The sequence below is a fragment of the Chinchilla lanigera genome, unplaced genomic scaffold (assembly GCF_000276665.1).
Source record: "Chinchilla lanigera isolate Chin_1 unplaced genomic scaffold, ChiLan1.0 scaffold00015, whole genome shotgun sequence".
Lineage (NCBI taxonomy): Eukaryota > Metazoa > Chordata > Mammalia > Rodentia > Chinchillidae > Chinchilla > Chinchilla lanigera.
Window position 1 is genome coordinate 26,192,676 of NW_004955416.1, and position 24,531 is coordinate 26,217,206.

Here is a 24,531-nt window from a genome sequence, read left to right on the forward strand (position 1 = left end):
AGGAGCTAATGGAGACTGCCTTCTTTTACTGCAGTAAGTCTATTAAACAGAAATAGAGGCATAAAAATGATAAACCCAGGTCACAATAAGCACAAGAAACCTTCAGCAGAGGGCAACTGCCTCCCACTCAGCCTGGGGGATATCACTGTTATGCATAATACAAGTCATGCTCTCTAATGCTCCTGAATTGGTGAGAAATGATTACATAATATACACCGGAGTAAGAAGCAAAGCAGTTTAGAATATATGCTGGAGAGATTTCTAGGAGGTTAGTGTCCAAAAGTTGTGGCAGTCTCAGCTCTCCTGAAGGTGTGGCTGTAGTATTTCATCTTCTGGTCATTCAGCCATTTGACACATATAAACATGGAGAAATTGCTGAGAGTCCAGGCTCCTGCTTTCATGAAGTTGATGACCTACTATGCACCTACATATTCAAGATCCAAGTTTCTACTATGGCAATTAGTGCAGTGCTTGGACTCTTGTCCTCAGTGCTACCTCTTGAGTTTGAAAGTAATTTTTGATATAAGCAACTGAAATTGGCCTAAGTGTTTATAAGTACTATCACATTTCAAAAGTCTCTAATCATACTGTTCAGAGTCAAGATTAGCCAACCTTCAAGACCCTGAATCCATGTACATGGTCATGTGCCCAAGGACCAAGGTTTGCATTTGGCTTTGCCTCCAAAAATACACATAAAAAGCCAAGAGACCTATGATTTTCCAGTTCGTTCTCCTTGCTGAGAAAATTCAAACATAAATACACTTATATTCAATCTATCACATCTTGCAATTGAATCAATCTATATATTTAATTTTGCATTATGAATGTGACCTTTATGTTTTACAAAGTTACCTAGTTTTCAAAAAGAAAAATCCTAGATATCAACACTGAAAAATGTACATTATAAAATTCTTAATTTAATCAGAAAACCCAGATAAAATAAACTTTTGACTTTCCTTCTTGTTTTAGAAACCCAACTGTTTCTTTCCCCCCTTGAGGGAAGAGATTACAAACTGGAAAATTTCATTTTATTGGGCTCTTTCTTGGGGGAAAACAAGCAACACATAATTTTCTCAAATGTCCAAGACCGGACATTGTACAGGCAATAGAGCAAATGAAAAGCATACATTTTAAAACCAGGTCTGCCTTAGTTCATATCGCTTCCCTACCACCTATCAGGTGTGTGAGGGCAGACAATTTATTTTTCCAGGCTTCTGTTTGCTCACCGTAAAACAATATTGGTAGAATCCTCCACATCAGCTGTTTCAAAAACTAAATGAAATTGCTCTTAATACACCACTCATTATGATGCAGGTGAATGTGCTGGAGGTTTACGTAGACCTCAGCATGCATGGGCTTTGTAACTGGAATCACAGTATGACACAGCTCAAACTGAATGTTTCTATGCTGGACAGTTTTTCTTTTTCTTTTTCTTTATGGCTTTCTCCTGTTTCCTTAGAAGACAGGCTCATTTTCCCTGAGGCTGGGCTTCCCAAAGAGCTGAATATTCTAAGCAAGAACAGTAATAGAAAAGGTCAAGTAAAGGTAGAATTCTGCCCTTGAGATGGGTCCCTTTGCCTTCCTCCCTCAGGGTGAGTGTGAGCCACTCCATGGTGTGTTCCAACACCTTCGCAAACTGCTGGTCCCAGATGTGGGATTAAGTTTGGAAAGAGGAAGTTTCAACATCAGCTAGCCTTGGCAGACACAAGTTACTCAAAAATAAAACTCTGGTGATGACGGTAACGATGACGATAATGATGAAGATGGTTTAAGATGGGGAGAGAGACTTCTATGCCACCGTCCCTGAGCTGTGTTACGCTGGACTGCTGTGCTGATCAGTGGGGAACCAAGAGCCCAGGCAAGACCCTCGCCCACGTTTATGAGCCTCCTGAAAGGCAGAGTCTGTGTCTCTGAAGCCGGGTGTTCTCTGAGCCTGTATATCTCCATTAAATGGCTGAGATTGTCCTTGTGTACTTGGGTGGATTGATGTTATTTCTAAAGCATGCAATTCATTTCAAGAGGGGAGAGGGCTGGAAATATTTTTCTATTGAAAAGAAAAATTAAACGTAAGTGGAAATGTTTTCATGAAAATGTTTTTATAGTTCAACGTTTCCCCAGAGCACTCTGATCCCAATACATCACAGGACTGTTCTAGATTAGAAGGAATAAAGGTAAAATGAATTTAAATAAAATTGAAACTGACCAGCCAGGCTTTATTCTCTAGATCTCATGAAACAATAAAGCTGGGGAGTTGGGACACAAATAAAGCAAAAGAAGAAGGTAAAAATGAACTCAACTAAAATTTTCAGCTCAAATGAGTTTCAGTTTTACTTCAAAATCTAGTTTATCTTCCCAGCACAAAAGCTTTTGAATACCTATGAATCAACAGCCACTTGATAGAACCATCAAGCCTCTCTTGGTTGTTTTCTCTTAACTGTTTCACTCAGCGCTTTAGCCCATCAGCACTCAGTTACAGAAGATGACTTCCATGTCTTAAGCTTTCCAGTCATTACAACTACTTAGTATTTACCAAGAATCCTGATCAACAGCTCCCAAAAAATGTGTGCTATGAGCCAACTGGTCTAAGTGGCTGTATTGTATTTTAAAATGTGCCCGCTCTTTTATTAGCCCTAGATATGCCAGAGAGAAGGAACTGTACAGGCCTTAGTTACCTTTAACAAAGAAACACACATATTAGGAGGAAAGTATTTTGTTAATCTTGTGCTGTGCTTTGTACTGCCCAGTGGCCACTATTAACATTTGGCTCTTCAAATTTAAATTAGTTAAAATTAAATATCTGAAATTCAGTTCCTCAGTAGCTTTAGCCACACTGTCAGTGCTCCAGAGCAAATGTGGGCTACCACCATATTTGATGGGTCAGATACGGAGCATTCCATCCAGGTAGAACATTCTACGAACAGAACACATCTGGAGGGAAGAAGAGAGGTGTAGGCTCCAAGAATTTACATTTAGTTTTAAAGATGTCCACAAAATGTTTAATCTACATTTTGGTAGCTTCCTAAAGGCAGTACTTTTCCACTTGTACACAACTGCTTTCTCTAAGCAACTCAGTGTATAAGCCAAGGCACAAGCCCAGCGTGTACATACACTCTCTCCTCAGCATCCTCTCCCACTGTGCTATTGTAAAATGCCTTCTTCCCTAATGAAAGAACTTCTCACCCAGAACTTGAAGGAGATTCCTGCTGCCTACAGAGAAAGGAGTTATTTGCAGAAGAAAGGGCAGATCATTACTTTTGGAGTAAAGACCTTTCAAAGTTCACACATAAACACTACCACATACAGCAGGTTGGACTGAGGGCCTCTCCCTCTATGCTCATCATTGTACTAGTAATGTCTACATTCCCTGCCCAACAGTCAGCTCTCTGTGAGCAGAAAGTGAGTGCTCTGTTTGCTGCTACATTATAAGCACAATGACTAGGACAAAACAGATGCTTAGATTTTTGTGGAATGATTGAATGAAACTTAAGAAGAATGGTATTTTGCTGAAGAACAGTAAACATCCTTTTAGAACGAGATCCAATTCTTCATATTTGGACAGCAATCTATCCTTTATTTTCAAACGCAAACTTAAAATAACTCAAAGACTGATTCATGCAAATATGTATCCTACAGTTCAACATCTTCAATAATCAGCAGTGGCTCCTTCCAAAAGGTCCAGCAACGGTGTAACAATAATGTAAGTTAATATTCACCACACAGTGTAAAGTCAGGCCTACTCCTAAGCCTTTTACACACGGAATTTTCATCTGCTCCTCGCCTGGATCTGCTACAAGGAGAAAGAAAACAAGGCTTAGGTGAAATTAAGTAACTTTCCCAAGCCGTAAGTTATAGATAAATAGTTGGGAAGTTCCTTGGTGAAGATTATGGGCCATCCCAATTACACTGACTGCTTGCACAATGCTTGCTTGGATCAGAAAGGCTACAGTGGTTCTCTTTCAGGGTTCTGCATCTTTGCATCCCCAGAGCTTAGCTCAGCACCTCCCCTGTAGGTAGGCATCCCACAAAGGTTTGCTGAGCAAGACTCAACAGGGTTAATGCCTTAGAGCTGCCCAGCATGGTGGCCCCTTTGAGGGTGACAGAAGGGGTTAGAGCTCAGCACACCCCACCTCCCTCCAAATAATGGAAGAGAGGGATGAATCACTGTGACCTGCCTAACATAGAACAGCTCTATGCTTTGGCCACCATGCCACATTCTGCCTCTGTAAAATGACCAGCTGCAGGGACCTGAACAGAGCTGGCAACACCTCCCATATTATCATCTCTTCTCACCAGTGAGAACTTTAACCCAACAACCTAGTATTTAAATACTTTAAGACTGGATAATGATTTAGTCAAAACCAGGTTTTATCAGACAACTCCTGCTACAGGGGGCTTGGATTTTCCTGACTGGATCAATTCCCTTAGAGTTTTCAGAAGTCTGACCTCTGAGCATTTATTTTCATAAAAATCAGCAACATGTCCAAAATGTATACTTATGAAGGGCTAATTTTTTGTTGAATCAATATTTATCAAAATTGGTAGTATGGGAGTATAATAAAGGGCATCTATTCTTATGCAGAAATGGTAAACATTAATCAAGTCCGTGGTAAATTACTTTAGGTCACTATCAATTATCCTCTTGGCAATCTTACACAGTGGGTAACACCTCTATCGAAGGATAATTTAAAAAAAAAAAACAAAACAAAACACAATGCTTACAATAACTTGCATTTCCCAAGTGCTTGCTAGGTATAAACTCGGAGCCAGGCACAGTTAATCCTTACAGCTCCCCAAGGCAGAGGTATTATCACCCCTGCTCTAGATTAAGAAAGAAGGGCTCATGATCAGTCACAAATCCAGGCACCAGCACTGCAGGGAGAGAGGTGAAGTGTGGACAGACAGGAAGGTCCATCTGGCTCCCCAGCCCACGGTGCTATGAAATGAGACTGCTTTCACTCTGATCTTCGGGCACACAGAAAGTTACCCCGCACGGGAGGAAAAGTCAACCTTGAGACCACTCTCTATCAGAAGAGAACGTCGCTGTCTCATAAACAGTGAATACAAGATTGAGACGAAAAACTGGGCAAGGGCCTAGAACAGTGGAGAAGGGGGGTTGCCTAAATTGTGCCAACTGGCATACATGAGGTCGTTCCAGGACTGGGAGACAGGGTATGGTTCTCTGTATGTCTCTGCCACAGAAGCACAGAAAAGTCTAGTGGCAGGCAGCTCTTGGTTGTGCACTGGCAGGGTGGGCGAGGAGGCAAAGGCAGGCTCTAGTTAGGTCAGGAAGAACTCCAAGCCAGGCCAGGGCTCTTGCTCTGCTTCATGTGGGGAAAGGGGAACCAGCATACTGGGACGGTATTCAGTAGTGATTTGGGTTGTTACTCAAAACCTGTCTCAAGTCACTAAAGAGCCCAGCAGCCAGGGCTCTTGGGCTTCCCCCACTTATTTGAACAGGAGAAATCTACTTGGCTCCCAGACCTGCTTGCTCTGGCAGCCTCCAGAAGGGAAACATGCTTTGGTTATTCAGATGTGACTTACTGGCACTTAAGAGGTTGTTGGCAAGGAAAAATGAACAGGCTGACCTGGCCAGAAAGGAGCAGGTGACGCAGAAGCCCAGCAAAAGATGAGTTCAGCTTGCTACCGTGAATAAGGAGGAGGCTCACATGATGGGCCACAGAACAAAGAAGGGGACTGGGGTGCGTGATCTACCAGACAGAGGAGGGGAAAGTCCCAGCCCTGGGCACCTCCATGGGCACAGCAGGGTGCCAAGCACACTCCCTACCATATTTAATTAAGCCTTCAAAATCCAGCATAGACATCACAGCTCCCATCGCAGGCAGGGGACACAGAGGTGAGGAGAGGTGAAACCACTTGGTCCAGGTGAGACAGCTAATAAGGGAAGGAGTCGGAGCATACATCATTACGCTGGTCTTCACTGCGCTGTCTTTCTGCCTCCAGTCACTTGCCCAGTTTGTAACTTCAAAAACTGGGGTAATGATGCCAGGAACTTTGTGCCCCTGAGGCAGAACTCTGCCCTGGCTCCAGCTTTCTCTTTAACCTGCTATCATCATGTGATACACAACTGCTCCTCTCAGTGAAAGGAAGCAGAATATATCCTACCCATAATAGCATGTTATGCATTAGTGAGATCACTGGGGGAAATATTCCTTGTGGAGAAGAGTGTGCAAACGGACAAGGGGAAGAGAAAGAGACAGAGATCCAAATCAGCTGATGTGGATAACTTGAAATAAATTTCCTGGGGCTTAGGTAGGTTCCGGAAGCCCCTCTTGCAAATCCTGGCCACCACATGCCAGGCCTCATATTTACATACCTACGTCCTCATCGCCTGCATTTTTTGTATGCTCCCCAAGAATCCCATCACTGAAAAAATTCAGAAGCTACAGGGGCTGAGAGGGATGCAGGGTGCCACTGCTTTCCCGTGGTTGCAGCTCCACGGTATTCCCACGCAATTCCTGCTCCCAAAACCAACCCGGAAAGGGGCTGTCCTCCACTCAGTAGGTCAGAACCTCACAACAATCCTTTTTTATTGATAAACTCTCCTGCGAAATATATCAACCAAGCCTTCTTCACAGATTATTTTTCCTCTTTTTTGAAAAAGAAAAACCTAAACAAGACTGGTGTCATCTGGACGAGCAGCTTCTAAAAAAGGGCATTTCTGAGCTGAATGCCACATGCGGTATTTTGCCATCTTGCCTGTGGTTCCTGCTTGGAGTCTGTGTAACAGAGAAACCTCAACCACTGGAGCTGCTCCGGGCCACGCAAACTCCACTCCGTATATTCCAGGCAGCCCTGTCGCAAATAATTCATGTCCACTACACCCCTATCACACTGACTACAACCACATTGTGCTGGTGGAAATGGGAAACCTGATTCAGATCACAGAAGAGGTAGAAAAACATTCAACACAATAGTGCCTTTAAAGGGGCAGCGGGTGGGGTATATGTATGCGTATCTCAAAACTGTAAGAGCAGAAAGCATTCAAGAGCAATTGAGAAAATGCAAAATTAAAATTCTATGTGATCCCAACCTGCAATGATAACAACAACAGCAGCAGCAATAACAACAAAACCACCCAGTCCTTGCAGAGCCGTGCCTGTTTGGACTGCGGTACTAGGAATCAAACTCGATCTAGCTCATCTGCGCAATGCAAAGTGGAAGGACGCTACTCCTAGAAAATGGTGCACAGCGATAAAGCACGACTTGTCCCACATGGGCAGCAATAAAAGGAAAACAAGCCTGCACACCCAGCTCCCTTTATACAGGGAGGAAAAGAGGAAAGCCAGAAAAGGGACAAGAAGGCAGGGGGATTGGAGGATGGGGCCAAGGGGGGTCCTCTGCAGGATTTTTGTAAACAGCAGCCTGTAATGGCCACTGTTAAGACAGAAGGGAAAACAGACAAGGAGGGAAACGTGTTTACAACTGCAGTGGAAGGCGGGAGGAGGAGGGAGGGATTCCCCGACTCTGCGCTCAGCCCGCTCAGCTCTGGTGGGGCCCCGGGCTGGGTTGTGCTTCAGTTCCCCCACCCCTGGCTTTCTGGGGGAGGGTGGGTATGGATCTTGTTTATGGGGAAGGTTACTCCTCCTCCGCTCTGGTGATCGCGTCCCCAATACTCCTGCTGCATCCTTGCGGGATGCCCACTTGACTGACAAGTGCTCCAGCCAATTGCTGCCCCGGCCCCGCGGAAAGGTGGAATTTCCCAACGTGCCGATTGGCCGGTGAGGAGGGCGGGCCCTGGTGATTGGCGTGTTATTCGGAGTAGAAAGTAGTAAACAACCCTGGTCCAGGGGCGGCGGGAGGGCGAGCAGTGCCAGCTCCTGCAGGCTGGCGCAGGGCGGGGTGGGGAACACACCAGACAAAAGGAGCCTCAGCCACCGCGCCACGGAAAGCAGCAAGGGGCACCCCCTAAAAAAGCGAGACCAGTGGGCGTCCCCGGGAGCCCCTGCGCCAGAACCGCTGACTCGCGGCTTCACATCATTTTTGTTCTGTGCAAAGCCGCAAAGGTTTTGTTTCCATCCTTTGACTCCTCTTTTTCATGTTGGGATTTAAAAACTCCCCAGAAGGAAAGAGCCAATTTAGACACACTCTTCTTCATACCACCCCCCTTAAATCAATTTTTAAATCTGTCCTTTCCAAGTTGTTTCAAATCCCGGTACTGAACACTGTTGTCCTCCTCACACGATATGCCATTAATGGGACCCTGTGCACCAGATGCCCTGTTAGACCTTTCTGTTGCAAGTTTCAGCTGTGATCTCACTCCGAGGTGCCCGAGTTTCGGAGTATGTACAAAAACAAACAACAACAAAAACCAAAAACACGGGAGATGATGGCATCAGGGTCGCCTGACAAAAAACAAGCAGTGAACCTGCCTTTTCCATGAGGGTGTAGCTCGCCCAGCATGGCAGTCTGCATGTAGTTCTCTGGCTGCCTTGTCTGACTTGAATCACCACCCATTCTCATTCTGGCCTCACCATCCCCACAGGACCCCAAGGAAGAGAGAGCAACCTGCCTCCAGCCTGGGGGTCCTGCTCCCCCAAAGTTAGGCAGGCTCTGCGGCTGCATCCAAGTGCAGTCACCCCTAGAGGTCTAAGCAAACCACCATCCTGGGTGAGATTCTGGAGATCCTTCCTGAGATGCCGGGGAGGTTCCTCCCCATGCTGGCGGAGAACAAGGAAGGGAGGAGAGGGGAAGCATGAGGCTGGGCCAGAGAGGGAATCCTTATTTCATTTATTGCCTCCTGTCCTGCACTCTGACAATTAATCATGTCACTCGGTCACTCATGGCCAGACAGCCAGACTATCCAAGTCTAAAGCAGAAAGGGCACAAAGGGCTCCCTGCAGGAAGCAATAGCGCAAGAAGGCCAGGGCGGAGGCCTCTCCCCCAGGCTCTAAGCGCCGAAGGAGAGCAGGTCCCAAGAAGCCACAAACAAATTCTCATGCCCAATCACCAGTGCCTTAAAAGGCCTCCTGGCCTGGGGAATGGGCTCCCTCTCACTGGTTGGCTCTGGCAGCCAGGCCCAGCCTCCAAGCAAGCAGTCCCCTTTGCAAGCAGCCTCCCTCCAGCCACTTTGTTTTCATCCCAGGTCCCAGCTCAGGCCACACACACCCTTTCTACGGATTGTTTTTCTGTGCTTTCTAGACCTTATCCCTGCCTGCCCAGGAGAGGCCACTGTTCTCCAAGGTTTCCGTAGCCTTGGCCACCCCTCTTCCTGCAGAACAGCTGGGCAGTCTGTCTCTGTAGCACTGTGTCACTGATGGGGCTTTTAACACTGTATCCAGACTCGGACTGCAGATCTGTCTACTTCACTAGATGCTGAACTTTCTGAGAGCCAAAATGGTGATCTATTCTGACCTATGGCTCCATTGGTGATTGAGGCTCACAGTAAGCACTTGCTGTAGACTTGCCACACGTTTCCAGCTTTCAGTTCTCATCACCACCCAACTCCTGGCCACCCTAACTCCTTGTTCACATGTTATTTAGGTCCCTGCTCCACTCCAAGTGCCAAGGCCCTCACAGCTCCACCCCTCTGTATCTCAGGGTCTCCCTACACGTGCACTCACTGTTAGGTGTGCTGTTTCCTCTGCCAGCCATGCCTTTTTCTGCCTCCTCTGCTTGGCAAATTTCTACTCTGCCTAAAAATCACTTCCTCCCTTGGCGTGCCTTTTGCAAGCCCCATCTGATTCCCATGAGCCCCCAGAGCATCTGAGAGAAATCTCCTCTCCTCTCTCACCAGAACAAAGCTACAGAAGCAGCAAGCTAAAGAGCCAAGGAACCAAAAGGCAAATTTACAGGAACCACCCATGTGTCTGCAGAACCACTGCGTTCCACTCTCCTAGGGCAGAAGCAGCATTGCTTTTCCTTTTGTCTCTGCTCAGGGTCCTCCGCTGCTCTCAGCCTGAAGGCTCCCTCTGCCTTTTAGGTCTCAGCTGAAATGTCACCCCAGCCCTAGTACAGTGTCCACCTGCTGACCCCTATGGACAGACTGCTTTATTTTCATCATGTCATTTAACTATCATTTTTATCTCTGATCATTCATTTACTTGTATAGTCTCTCTTCTCCCCCAGACGGCAACATCAAGGCATTCTGAGAACCCTAGGGTATGGTGACAGCTGGAACTTATGGTTCCTCTGCTTGCACCCCGAAGTAATAGGCTACGTGTTTCATGTTACCACCCCTTAACCTCCCACATGGACAAATCTTCAAGGTAAGGAAGGTAAATTCATATCGACAAAGTCAGTATGTATTTTCAATAGAAATTATACTTGCTTTAAGCTTATTGTAGATATTTGTTTATGAGGTTTGCTTTCAGTACAGGTAATAATTATATATGACTCCAAACCAAATCAAGCAAAATATACATAAATATACACATGGATATACATACACAGAATCTTCCTTGTCCACTTGACTTTCAGTACACACGTTTTTTCACTTAATATATCCTGCAAATCACATTACCCATTTAAAAAGTCTACAATCTATTTCAACAGTTAAAAAACTATCCCACTGTGTAGACAGAGCTGAATTCAGTGGGTCCCAACTTTATCTGTACAATGGAGTTACTGAAGAGTTAAAAAATGCATACATAAATCTGTGTCCCATCTTCCAGAGACTGCCTTAATTGGTCTCAGGCAGCGGTCCCCAATCCTTCTGGTACTAGGGAACAGTTTTGTGGATGACAGTTTTTCCACAGGGTGGGGTGAGGGGTATGTGTACAGTAACTTCATAGACATTGCCAAATTCCTCTGCACAGATGGGGTGACACTGTGTGTTCCTACCCATGTGGGGGCATTGTTTGACAAGCTTGCCAACAGAGAGTGTTATCAAACATTTTAGATTTTTTTCAAATATAATGGAGTGCAGTTTTAATTTGCATTTCTTATATAAGTGAGACTAAACCTTTTCTCTTATGCTTAATAGCTATTTGCTTACTGTTCTCACCCTAAATTCTACTGAACTATTAGTCTTTTCCTTATTAATATCTAGAGCTCTAGTTTGCTTTGCTTTTTAAATTGGGAATATTAGCTCTCTTTGATACTTTTCCCAATTTGGTATTAGTCTTTGCTTGTGGATTTTGTTTTGTTTCAGTTGTTTTTTGTTTTTGTGATAATGGGGATCAAACCCAGGGCCTTCGACATGCTAAGCAAGCAGCCTACCACTGAGCTATGTCTCTCGGATTTAGAATTTTGTTTTTTTTTTTGAGAAGGATCTGTACAGGTTGCCCAGGCTGGCCTCAAATTTGTGATCCTTCTGCTGTGGCTTCCTGAGTTGCTGGGACTGCAGGTGTGCACTATACCTGGCTTCTTTACTTATGGTTTTGGGGCATGTATACATTTTTTGCTTGTTTGTTCATTTGTTTTGTTTTGGTTCGGTTTTTGGTATTTGTAAATTCAGTTCTCATGCATATTTTCCTTTCTGGCTTCTTGATTTTGAATTGTAACTAGGTTTCCACACCCCAAAATTATAAAAAAGGAAGTCCTCTGTGTTCGACTACATTTATGGTTTGCTGTTTACACTTTCACCTTGGAACCATTTGGAGTTTAACCTGTTATATCATGTAGACACCTAACTTTATCTCTTTTCCAGAGGGCAAAGGCTACCCATGCCCCACTGCCCTAAGTGGAGAGCTCATCTTTATCCCACTGATGCAAGGTACTAACTACCTTTACACAGTAACACATTCCCACAGGTACTTGTATTTGTATCTGCATTTTCCAGTTTGTTCCACTGGTCCGTCTCTTCATGTACTGCTACTTTGCTATTTTAATTATTTAGACTCTGTGTGGAACATTTTAATATCTAGTTTGGCTAGGAAGTCTCACTGCTCTTATTCAGAGCTTTTAAAAAAGTGATGATTTTAGAATCAGTCTGTTTAATTAAAAGAAAAACGGTATCAGAATTATATTAAAGTTATAAATTAAAAGGGAAGGTGGATATCTTCTTAATGTCGATTATCCTGTCTAATAAACATGATGTCTTTTTCCATTTACTCAAGTTGTCTTTTTTACTTTTTTTTTTTTTTTTTTTTTTTACTGGGAATCAAATTCAGGACTTCCTGCTTGCCAGGCAGGTGCTTATGCCTCTAGGCTATATTCCCGACCTTAAAACCTCACAAAGACCTACTGGGAGTGGGGCTCCAACCCATGCAGACTTATGTCTACTGGATCTTAAGTCCAATGCCTTAACCACTTGGCCATCCTGGTGACTTTTTTACCTTTTATAGTGTTATGTTTTCTCACTGACGTTTAGGTATTTTCTCTGGAAACAGAATCTTTTCTTCTACAATATCTAACAAGTTATTTACATACTACAGAGTTCTATTATGATAAATGTGTTTATTTCTAGCAGAGGATATTCTAGTCTGAATTTTTAGAAGAACACAATGGGATGGAGGAAAAAAATGGAAAGGCAATACTTTTCATAAACAAATGTTGAGATCCTCATCAAGCCTCTAAGCAATACATTTTGAGGTATCAAAGCAAGCAAGTCAAATGATATGTGGCATAATGCTGGAGTCAAAAAGGCAGGATTCTAGTTAAGAGCATGATGCTTCTCAAGCTTCCCACCCAACAGATTCAGAGACTTTAGGAAAAATATGGGTGGATGGAGGATAAGGACTAGTTTAACAAGTATGGGAAGCTGACTGTGTGCCTTAGTCCATGCTTAGGGAAGATGGTAATATCTTAGCTAGGCTGAGCAATGTATATATCTAAACCAGCTAAAATCCATAAAGAAGCTGGTACTAGAATGTGAACAGATAAACTGTGGGTGACTGGGCTATATTTCACAGAAGTTATGATCATTGTAAGGCTCTGCTGGAGTTTTAAGTAAAAAGCAAGATTTCACTTCCACAGTCATATATTTTAAAGGTATGTCCCTCTAAGAATAATAAGCCTCTCCCGCGAAACATGTACTTTCAAACCTAGATGTGCTGACTTGAGATAGCAGAGCACAGATGTCCCATCAGAGCACAGCTTGGACCCCCTTCCAGGAAGAACTTGTGGTCCAGTTGCAGTGTCACTGGCTGATAGCTTCCAACTGCTAAGTTCTTCTAGGGTCTAGTTCAGCTGTGGTCCGAGGTCACACTGCTTGGGTAGTACCCGGCTAGTAAATGAGCAAGCTGTCTGTCCAACAAGGGGCCTCTCAAACAAGCACCCATTCCTCTGAGCTCCCTGAGGACTTCCAAGCTTGTGCCCAAGTAAAGTCCTGGTCAGAGGGCTCCCCACATCCCCCATTTTCTCCCTCCTCTCTTGCTTCCACCTGAGTTACCCTCAGAAAACCTTTTATATTCCTACCTTTCATCTCAGGGAAACCCCAAACTGCAATAAAGATGTCTAGCAAATTTTGCGAAGATATGAAGATCTCCATGTAGTGTAGGACTGGACAGTTCTGCATGCAGAAGAAGGCCTTCAAATCACAGGTCAATTAATACGCACTTGAACGTCAGCTTCATCCAATTTTCAAAGCCCTCTGAGCTTCCATGGTATCAATGAGCATTTTCTCAATGCTGAACCTGTATATAGTTGCTCTGGTTCAATGTAACCCTTATACCTCAAACCAGACATGACCTTTACTACTCTAGAAACACACTAAGACCTGATGTAGAAAACAGGCAAGAACTACATTCAGATACAAGCAGGCTATATGGTTCAAAACACTTTGCTATGGTATACTGTCTGACACTCCCAGCTTGTCAGCGCAGGGTCCAGAGCTAGTGAGGGTTTGCACTGGCTTGCTATCTCAGAATGCTTCTAGACCTATACTTAGTTTCCGTGCTAATGGTGGGCTTCCCTGCCTTTGTCTAATAGAGGGATATAATAAGACGCAACCATGTAATATATACATATATTCCTGGCTCAAAGATATACTTTTGTTTATGCCAAACCTAACAAAGCAATCGGAAGTATTTACATAATTTGCTTGATAGCATTAATTTATTTAACTCTTAAAATTAATCTTGGGTGGTAGGTGGGCTATCCACTGGCTTTCACACTTTTCTAAAAGGCAGCATGAGCATCAGTACTGCTCTTGCTGAACTGGGTCCCAAGTGCCCAGCACTTCTACTCTTTTTTTTATTCACCCTGTATCTTCTAGCCAGGGGCCTCTCTGAGAAGGTCGGTGTGTATGAACCAGCAACCAGACAGTGCCTTGTGTTACCACTAAAGAAATGGACCAACAGACTAGCCCAGATTTACCCAACTTGCTAGTAGAGCCACTGGGAATAGAACATTCCTTCAACTGTATTTGAAGTTATATGCCCTTTAAAAGTAAAGATCAATTATTTTACCCTGAAATTCTCCTAACTTATTTATTATTTCCAAATTTAGTAAGGCTATGATGTTTTGCCTGCACTCTGGTCATTCTGCCCATGGAAACATCAACACACCCAATGACACCTTTGAGTAGTTTATCAGAGAAACAGCAGAAACACAGAAGAATCAATGGCAGGTATTAAACTGCTTGACACCATGAAGTATGAATCCACTGCCAGTATATGCAGATGGCTGCTTTTTATGTGAGGCTTATACAGCTAGCATAATCTAAAATTTTTGTAAATCATTTAAGAGTAAACTTTTATATCAATGTCAATGAGACAGAGCTCTATATAATCAAGGCAAATTTCTTTTTGTTGGCTGGTATGAAAGATTCCTCAGAAAAAATTATACACCTCTTTCAGGAAAACACAAGTTAAATAATAATTTCACATGACAGAAGGCCAAAATGCAATAGGGCAAGGCAAGGCAAGGACGGCGTTGCATCCAGGCTTATGCCTCTAACCTTGTATTTTGCAAATCTGCCAGTTGAACAAAATTTTTAGTGAATTAGGGCACATATAATATTCACTGTGTCTACTATGCTATGCGAGAAGATCTTAGGAGAGTGTAACAAAAAATACTACGTTAGAACACTTATGGGCAAATAAGAGTTGTAGTACTAATCACTGTAATTTCCCCACCAGGTTCACTAGGTGAGGCAGAGAATTGAAGGAAACAAGGGATGATTCAGATGCAACGGTAAAAGAATAAAAAGCTGCCAATCAATTGCAGATAGAGGGCTGTGTAAGCTCCCCTCAAAGGACAGCAATGATAGAGAACGTAAGTGTATGAGGAAGGGAATGGGGACGAGAGACAGACTGACTCGGTTTCCAAAATGTACTTGCACAATGCCCCTTGAAGGTTATCATGCCAGATTGGATCCTAAAAGAAGGTAAAGGGAAAATAAATTCCAAAGCACAATTCCTAGGGAAAGTCAGAACATCCACTCTGTTAGTAACACACCCTGAGTGTTACAGTGTATTTGTTCTTCTCCCTGCTCTCAGTGCTACTGACCACCTATGACTTACAGAGTATAAGAAGAGTGTGCCAGGCCAGAGATATAGCTCAGCAGCAGAAGCACCTGCCTAGCAAGTGCAAGGTCCTGAGTTTGAGTCTCAGTACAAAGAAAAAAAAAAAAAAGGAAGAGTGTGCCAAGTTCTGGGCACTGCCCAGATCCTCCTAGGCTTAACATGGCACACAGCACACATGAGCAGCTCTGGGGGACAGGGTGCAGGGCATGTGGAGCGGGCCTCCAGGTGCTGATAGTATCTCTCCGCTTTCCTTTTCTGGCTCTTAGCTATCTTAGAGGTCTGTCTGAAGAATCACTGAGACTTCAAACAATGCAAATGTAATTACAGTTGGAGCACATTTCTAACAGAAGGAGAGAAAGATTGGCAAGTAGAAGCTGCATTAAACTTTTGGCCTTTTCAAGGCTAAATGAATCTTAGGGAAGACATAAAACGTTCCCGGTGATTGATTTAAAAAACAGATTTCTTGCAATTAACAGACCTAAATCTATGAAAAAGGGAATGTTTAGGGTAATTTCAGTAACTTCTTACTTTTCCTAGTTATTTCAAATTGTAACAATTATAAAATCTCTCCATACAGAAAGAGGTATAAATACATTCTACATACCATTATATTCAGTAAAAATTTTCTATTTTCTAATTTCAAGGAAATGTCAGTTGTATTTGCACAAGCATAGCAAACTAAACCAATTTATCTACAAGTAGGCATGGCTGCAAGATTAGGAAAAAACATATTTAGCTGTATGACGTGACATGACCCTTCCACCCCAAATGTCAGATACATTTTGGGGAGGGTATTTAGTAGAGTTATAGAGTATCTCTGGAGAACACTAAAATTTTCAGGACTTACAGAATTCCTTACTTGTGAACCTTATCACAACATATAAAGTGTAGCAATTTATTTAAAAGACTGAACTATCATATTCTCTTTATCTTCCAAATTTATTTAGATTTGCTATCCTGTTCTTTCTCTGGAAATTTCCTTACTTTTTCTTTTGTCAGTAAGCTAAATTACTTCTCCTCCCACATACATAAAAGTATTAATTTATAAAACACATAGCCATATGTCGTATCTCATGTAATTCTATTCTACATTTCACCTCTACCCAGACTTATCTAACACGAACAAATAGATATTATTTACTGTAGTCAGAATGAGAATTATCTAATGCCACTTACACAGGCATAAATTGATTTTTGATTAATGTTTAAGCAAAAAGCAAACAAACCCATCTGCTCTGAAAACAAACAAACAAAAGGAAACAGCGACCACACAGTTCACAGGAATTTCTGTGGTGTTAGTATGGTTCGGAGGCTGGTGAGAATGGATTCCTTCCATCGCTATTATGAAAATGTACTGCTGACAAGAATACAATTCCGTATCTATATGGAGCTTCTTCCCTAGCAACTGTTAATTTAGTAGACTATTACTTATGGTGAAAAAAAAAAAAAAAAAAAACAACCCATTCTGAAGAAAGCTCTGAAGACCTGCAACCAGCGCTAAGTATTTTCCATATCCCTCAGTGGGAGCAAAACACACTTCAAATGCGTCTTTCATCTTTCAGAATTGCTCCCCGCAAGGGTCAAGTGAGGAACGAAGAAGAGCTAGGTATTCCATCTCACATGGGATGGCAAGTGCTTAAAGATTAAACACTTTTTAAAAATATTTTCAATTATCTGGTCTGTGTGTAAGAAATTTCCTTTTTAGTGAAACCCAGAGATGGCAAAACACGAATCAAGGAGAGAAGTAAAAACATGAAAAAGGCTCTGTCCTCTTTATGCCAATGCCCTGTGGGCCCCTCAGTGTGTGGCACACGGTACAGCTTACTCTAAATTAGCTGATAGGCAGCTCTCCTCCATTTAGTGCGAATGTATTCTGTTGTGAGCACCTGCTGCTGCATTAGTGGGAAATTCATTAATACCATGCAACTGCCAATGCTCCAACTTTCTGAGGGGAAAAAAGAGACGTCAACAAAAGTGGGGAATAAATCTAACGAACAAAAATAAATCCAGGTTAGGATCTGGGAAGGTAGCTCAGCAGGTTAAAGAATGGTGAGCATGTTTGGTAGCCAAACTACTCTTAAGATCACACACACTGGAAGTAAACAAAAGATACATCTCAGTGGTACAAGTAGAGACGAAACTTGAAACTCAGTACTAAATTCTAAACCTGGTAACAAAGCCTTTAAATTCCACGGCTGTTATATATATTGCTATTTGCTAACAGCACGGTCAGAAGACTGCAACTGAGTTTTCAAAGACAGATACCCTCAGAAGGAACGGGTCCCTTTATGCCTGTATTTCCACATGGCCTCAGTGCAGTATCTGTGCAGACCGTATTGCACCTCCGTAAAAGACTCTGTTTCATTCTAAGAGTTTATATCAAAATTGTTCTTTAAAACCATACACACAAGCACACACACTGGCCTGGAGAACAAGGGCTTTTGTCTTTCTTTGCCAAAAGACAGTGAGTATTTCCTGAGGCCTGATTTAGCCTTCAATTGGTGGTTCTGATTTTGGCTTCAGAAAAAATAACTGTACGACTGTCCTAAAACAGAAAGAGAGATGGGGGAAAAAAACAAAAACAAAAACCCCTCAAACAAAGATTGTTAACACATCAATTACATCAACCTTTTCTAATTACAACTCTGCACTTCATGATTCCTCAGGCAAAATGAGTACCTTAAGCTCAGCATGCCAGGTAAACTAAGCCTTTCCCTGTCCGTTTCACAAGTTTGTTTTTATAAACATGCCCCTGTCCCCCAGACAGAACTGGCAGCACAATGGTCCTGTTGTTGAGCACAGTCTTGAGCTCCACAGAACAAAAGATTGTTTTTCTCTTAGCCCCCTTGGAGTAAAATTAGCTTTAATACGGAAGTCTCTTCCTTATCAAAGGCGGTAAAGGAGTAAAAACAAAGCAAAAAAGAATGTATGCGGCATGGAACTCTAAGCTGAGATTATATAAAAAGGTTAGGCTCTCAGCTTGCTAGGAAGGTACTTCCATCACCTGTGTCTGTTCCTCTCTAGGGACAGAGAGGAAAAGGTTTGTTCTAGAATTTTCCAAGGAGGCCATCTGAGTTATCGTACCAGGGAACTTTTTAGTTGTTCTGCAGGAACAAACAGAATAGCAAAACTAAATCCCTTTGAAAGGAATGATAACAAGGTGTTTATCTGAAAAACGATGCCACTAAGACAGAACTGACAACAGTTCTCCCCAGAAAGACACTGTGAAAGCCTCTTTTCCAGAACTTTCTAAGGAACAGATGAACGTCCTTATAAATGTACAAGCACAGGAGAGGAGACCATCAGCATGTGCCAAGAAATGGAAGCAACCCACAGCTCCTGCCCATACAGCAGATGACCGGAACGACAAGAAAGGGAAACAAACTCCCATTCACGGTAGGGCAGCTTGTTTCTCACAAGCATTCTGCAGATGCTTTCACAAGTTGTTTGTTTCCATATTTTGAAAGCACCAAATATACTAAGTATTTGTTAAACACAGGAAGCATCCCCAGTCGAGATACACCAACCCAAACTCCTCACGGATGCTGTCAGAGATAAACAGGGAACCAGGAAAGATGGGAAGGAACAAGGCCAAGTGAACAGGGACCACACGTGTGCAAAAGGTAAGTGGGCTGCTGTAAACTCTCAGGTCACCACAAGTAATTTCTTTTAAAGCTCATCTTAATAGAGACAACATGTCACCAGCACTTTCCACTACAGGACTCTCGTCTGCTGACTTCTAGGGGCCACACCAAACAGCTTTTTTGGCAGCCTGTAAAAATGTACTAGGTTAATTTCATTAGGATGACAGGAAGACCTTTTCTTTTAGTATTTCTTTCTTTTTTTTTTTTTTGAAGACACATCTACACTTTCAAAAGCAACCCAGTGGAAAAGCAAGGCCTCCAGTACCTTTTCTCTCCTACCTTCTCTTTTTGCTAAAGGGTCCTACTTACTCTAAACTTTTTCCCACTAGTTTAGAGCCAGAAGGAAAAGGGTGCCACAAAAAGTGTATTTTGCTACCACAGAAAGCAAGATTTGAAGGCATCAGGTTTTCTATCAGGACATGCATCATGCGCTGTGGAGTCACTTGCACACCCTACTGGAAGCCTGCGCTCCAGAGGGGAGAGGCTCTCTGACAGTCCACTCGCCTGACCCAACTGTGTGAGCCACAATACCCAGGAAGGACAGGAAAGATGGAATGCGTCATTAAAACGAGGGGGGACGGAGTGTTTACGGAGGCAAAAGTCAATCACAAGGGCAATGGCAAAGTTTGGTGCCACAAATGAGTTTTTAGGAGAGACCTGAAGAGAGGGTACCTGCAAGATAAATAACATGGTAAGAAGCCCAGATTATATCAGATGCTTTCTTAGGATGACAGACAAAATTGACAGACAAAATGACAGCAGGCAAATTACTGTTTTTCCCAAAGGAAATGAAGACCCAGGGACCATCTGAAGGAAAAGACATCCAGCCACTGTATGGCGGCCAACACCAGGCCCAACAGCATGGTGGTGGTGGTGGTGGTGGGGTCACTCGTGGACATGCTGGAGGCCAAACTGCAGAGAGGCACTGAAAGCTACTGCTGGCACCCAGCACACACGCACCTCCCCCACAGCATGGCTGAGCGGGGCCCTTCAGGCGGTGAATGAAGCTGGAGGTCCTACTTGTCATTAATGGAGGCAAAGCACCTCAAAGGCTACTTGGATCTCCACCATCTGGGGCACAATTTTTGCCATGAAATCACAAAGGCAAAGACAATCTTGCAACAAGAAAGGTTGTTTATCTTTCTTTCTCTACTTAAAACTAACAGAAAATCTGAAGTCAGAGAGGCATTTGAAATAACATTTTTATGTCTGAGACACCTAGGGGTGACGCCACTTGTAGCTATCTGAACCAGCCAGCCAGATCCAGATTCAGTGTGTGAGTCTTGGGTGTGTGTGTGTGTGTGTGTGTGTGTGTTTCGGGGGCAGTAGGGGCTGCTGCTGCTGGTGGTATGGGGGGGGGCTTCTATTACAAGGCAGTAGAGAATAGAGTCTAAGATTATATGTTCTGGAGCCAGGTTGACTGGGTTTACATCTCAGGTCTGTCATTTACTAGCTGTGTTTCCTAAATCAAATTATTTAACCTCTGAGCTTCGATTTTCTCCTCTTTGTAGTAGGACAATAACTGTATCTATATGAAAACTGCATTAGAATACGTAGACGGCGCTCAGACTACTACCTGGCATACAGTACGTGCTAACTAGATGTTAGCAATTTTTGTCATCTGGGCACGAGCTCACTAGCAGAAGACTTGCAAGCTATAGCCTGGCTGACAATGCTGCCTATGAAACCCAGTGAGTGGCCACTTCACTCCTTAATCAGCCCTCCAGTCCTCCGCCCCTTGGTGGCCTTGGCAGAAGTTTGAGGTTGAGTGGGGATGGAGACAGTTGAAACTTCCCCAGCAAAAGCAAGAGCTCAGCCTCCGCCACATACACTAAGGATGACTCTTGTACTTTGCCAGGGTCTGCTGAGGGGTCACAGGAGAGCAGGGAGGCAGGACAACAGAGCCTGCAGCAGTGTCAAGACAGCCCAACACCTCCCCCTGTTCCAGCCAGCAGCTTTTTGGCTGGAACCTTATTTAAGTTGTCCTCTGTCCCATTTCTGAGGCCCTACAGGGATGCTCTGGGCACTGGGACCAAAGGGAACATGCTGATCTGGTCAAGCTGGCTCACACTAACCTTTGACCTCAGATTCTGGAAAGGTCCGGATGGGCAAAAGCGTGAGAAGCCATGGGCTGCAGAGGCACCAGCTCCAAAGGAGCCCTGCAGGAGGAGCCTCGCCCAGCTGCAAACAGGCAAGTATAGAACTCAAGAATGGAAACAAAGGCACCCTGACCATTCCCACTCCCTAATAACCATCTGCCTCCCAATAAGTCCTAGAATAGTTTTAGCTCCTAACCCCACAGGGAGCATTTTCAACTGCAAATCCTGGAGTAGGAGGCAGAAGATTTTCAGGATCATGTTTTAGTTTTCATTGTTTTACATGCAGGATGCAAAGGGCATTTTAATGTTCGTCTTTCTAAATATAACTAGTTTTGCCACCACCCCCACTGAGGATTCCATCTTGATCTCACACTCCTAGTAGCTGTGCATCAGTAATGTATCATTAGCATTACTTGGTAGGATTTACAGCAAACTATGTCTCTTATCTCCTTGCAGAACAGTTAGCCTGTTGAAAAATCTGTAATAAACTCAAAAAGCATGGCTAATTGAAATCTACAGATAATCTTAGGAATCCTTTCCGTCAGCAATCTCAGTTTCCTCTCTTTTTCTAATCTTTAGCTTGTACTTCTGATGCAACTTCAAAGAGATACATCTCATTTCCTTTACTGGCCTTTTAACCCTCTGGTGTAGATGCCAGCAAGAACAGAGATGGTCAAGCGCAAACGCTTCCAAATAAAAGCAAGTAGCAGGAAAGAATGGTGCACTAAACTGCTAGTGGTAAAAAATGAAAAGGCTGAATTAGAAGATCCACATTCTTTCCAATGAAGGTGAACCCCAAAGCCATCTAACAATATCCTACCAAATAAAGTCTGTTTGTAAAGAAACAAGGAAAAAAGTATCCGAAAGACTCTCAGACCAGGAAAACTATATTGAAAAGACTCCAGCAGCCTTGCCAGTCCAGTAGATCTGAATGAGAACCAGGGTCAAAGCATTCTGCAGCATCTCCATGCCAGATGGGGCAGGCATTCTCAGGAGTCAGGAGCCTGTCCTCTTTCCGACATTTAAAAAGGTCTCCAGTCTTCATGTGTCACCTTCAGTCATCTAGAAAGTTACCCAGAGAGAATGTGTTGAAAGGCAGTGTTCAGGGTTAAGTAAGGGTAGCTCTCTTCCTTCCAGGAAAACACCAATAAACAAATGTAGCAGAGGATAAAAAAATTCCCATGGAAGCACAGCGGCAGTAATTGTTGCAGGTAAACTGCGCAGGATGATAAAATTAGTGTTTCTATCACCAGTGTGCCAGGAAACACAGTACCTGCACGATCCCCAAGTCTCAACCCCAAGATATCACTGACCAAAGGGAAAGTAGCCAATGTGCAGAGGAGGATCTTGGCAGGCATCATCTCCAGGTTCACAATCAAGTGTTCAAGTTAATATCACCTGCAAGACATCCTGACATCAACCTGCCATGATGCACTGAGGAGGACACTCTCGTTTCTGTAACTCTTCCCCAAAAGGTGTAACCTGACTCAAGGGAGGAGACACATCAGAGGGAGCGCAGCTAAGATACATTTTCCAAAATGTGGCCACTATGCTTCAAAAGTATCAAGGTCATAATCATCAGGGAAAGACCTGTCGTAGACTAGAGGAGATTATGCAGACATGGCAAGTAAATGCGGTGAAGGATTCTGAAACTGAAGTCGGCGGGGGCATCAACAGAAAAACTGGTGAAATTTGGGTAAGGTCTCTAGTAAGAATACTGTGTCAGTATTAATTTCTTAGTTGCAATAACTGGATTATGGTTAAGTAAAAAGTTAACATTAGGGAGAGCTGGATGACACCTTAGGAACTCTCTGTGCTGTTCTTCAACTCTTTGTCAGTCTAAAATGATTTCAAAATAAAAATCTCAGGGGAGGGACAGGGAGGAGACGGACTGACTACTCAGTCCACTTTATCCCTGGTGAGTGGGGCCATCCTCGCCCCACAGGTGCTGGTTTGGGTTCCAGCTTTGTTGATTCCGTAACCCTCAGTGCCACTGATATTAGACAACTGAAATTCAAATGGAGCAGAGGAGAGAGCACCAGTAAAGAAGTCACACTGACACTGAGGAGGAATTACTGAAAGATTTTAAAATTCTAAATACTTGACACTGTCCTCTAAATCCACACCACTCTCTACCCTGTCCATAGAAAAATCACCCTCCACAACACTTCAGTGATTTGGCTCCAGTCCCAAACAAACACTCCTTATTCAAGACGTGGCTTTGTAGGAAATGCAGTCCTACCAAGTACGTAGGGAGTCGCTGAAGGATGCGGAGGCTTATTTTATAGGAGTTGGTTCCAGGAGTGACTTGGGGAGCAGCATTCTTCCCAGACCCTGCATGCGCCAAATGCTGCCAGAATTTGCCTTTGACTCCTTTGTGTCTCCTTCCAGACTTGTGTCCAAAAACAGCAGCTCTCCCTATCTGTCACCTGGTAGATCCCACCTTTACCTTTCCTGAACTGCAAAGTGAATCCATTCTTGGGGGTGGACAAATGGTTTTAAAACAACTACAGAAGCCTTTTCACTGAAGAGAGAAATAATTATTCCCAGAGGAAATCTCTGAAGTTTCAAAAAGTCACCTCTGTCCCCATTAACAATGTCTTTTGAAAGGGTAAGAATGGAGAAAAGATGCTTCCACTCTGCTGGCAAGAGCTAACTGTAGGTTCCAACCTGTGTTCCCCTTCCAGCCAGCTACCCACGTGTGAGATCCTACAGCATTCTTGATCCTACAGTTGTCACCTCCCAGAAAAACCTTCAAATCCTGTGTGTATGTGCATGCGTGCGTGTGTGTGCACGCGCTCACACGTACACTGTGCTCTCCTGGCCACCTCAAATCCTTGAAGTGTTTCTGCCAAAGGGTCACATAACTTTTGGCTCAAAATAAGCTTATAAAACAGCTCAGTGTCCTGCCTATAACAAACACAGGCAAGCATCCAGTTGTCTAGGTGTACCCTCTGATCCTCTTCCTCCACCAAAATTCCCAACCAAAACTGCTGATAACCACGACAACAGTTTAGGCACAAGTATGTTCCCTAAAGGAAGGGGCCTGATTGTTACCGCTAGGTCTATGTCTGCTAGTTTATGGGGATGCCATAAATGCCACTCCCCAGCTGAAATCCTCCCAAGGCTGGGGGCAACAGGTACTCTCAAACTAAATGAAGCATCCAGGCCTGGGTCACCTAGGGATGCTCTGTCTTTCAGAGCTGTTAGGTGGATCCACAAAGAGGATGCTTGGAGATCCCCACTTAACCAGAAATTGCTTTGTTTTCAGGTATTTTTTGTAAACCCCAGAGTTTGATGGCTTTCCCACTTGATCTGTCCCAACAGGACTAGAGCTTTATTGAACCCATGTATCAATTCTGGTAAAAAGTGTGGGGTAAGGCAAAATGAAGGAGACATACGAAGGCAGGGGTTGTTTTG

The 24,531-nt window shown here is 43.6% G+C and overlaps 1 protein-coding gene across 2 annotated transcripts in view; it reads right to left on the reverse strand.

Moving 5' to 3' along the window:
* Positions 1–24,531, reverse strand: part of Igf1r (insulin-like growth factor 1 receptor) — a 281,571-nt gene that overhangs the window by 91,586 nt on the left and 165,454 nt on the right. Inside the window, exon 1 of one of the 2 annotated variants that reach the window (XM_013512515.1) lies at positions 21,088–21,262. The exons of the other annotated variant lie outside the window; for it this stretch is intronic. Coding sequence (XP_013367969.1) covers positions 21,088–21,247 — 160 coding nt within the window. The 5' untranslated portion in view covers positions 21,248–21,262. Of the gene's footprint in view, positions 1–21,087; positions 21,263–24,531 lie in introns of those variants that run through there. 2 annotated transcript variants of the gene reach the window in all.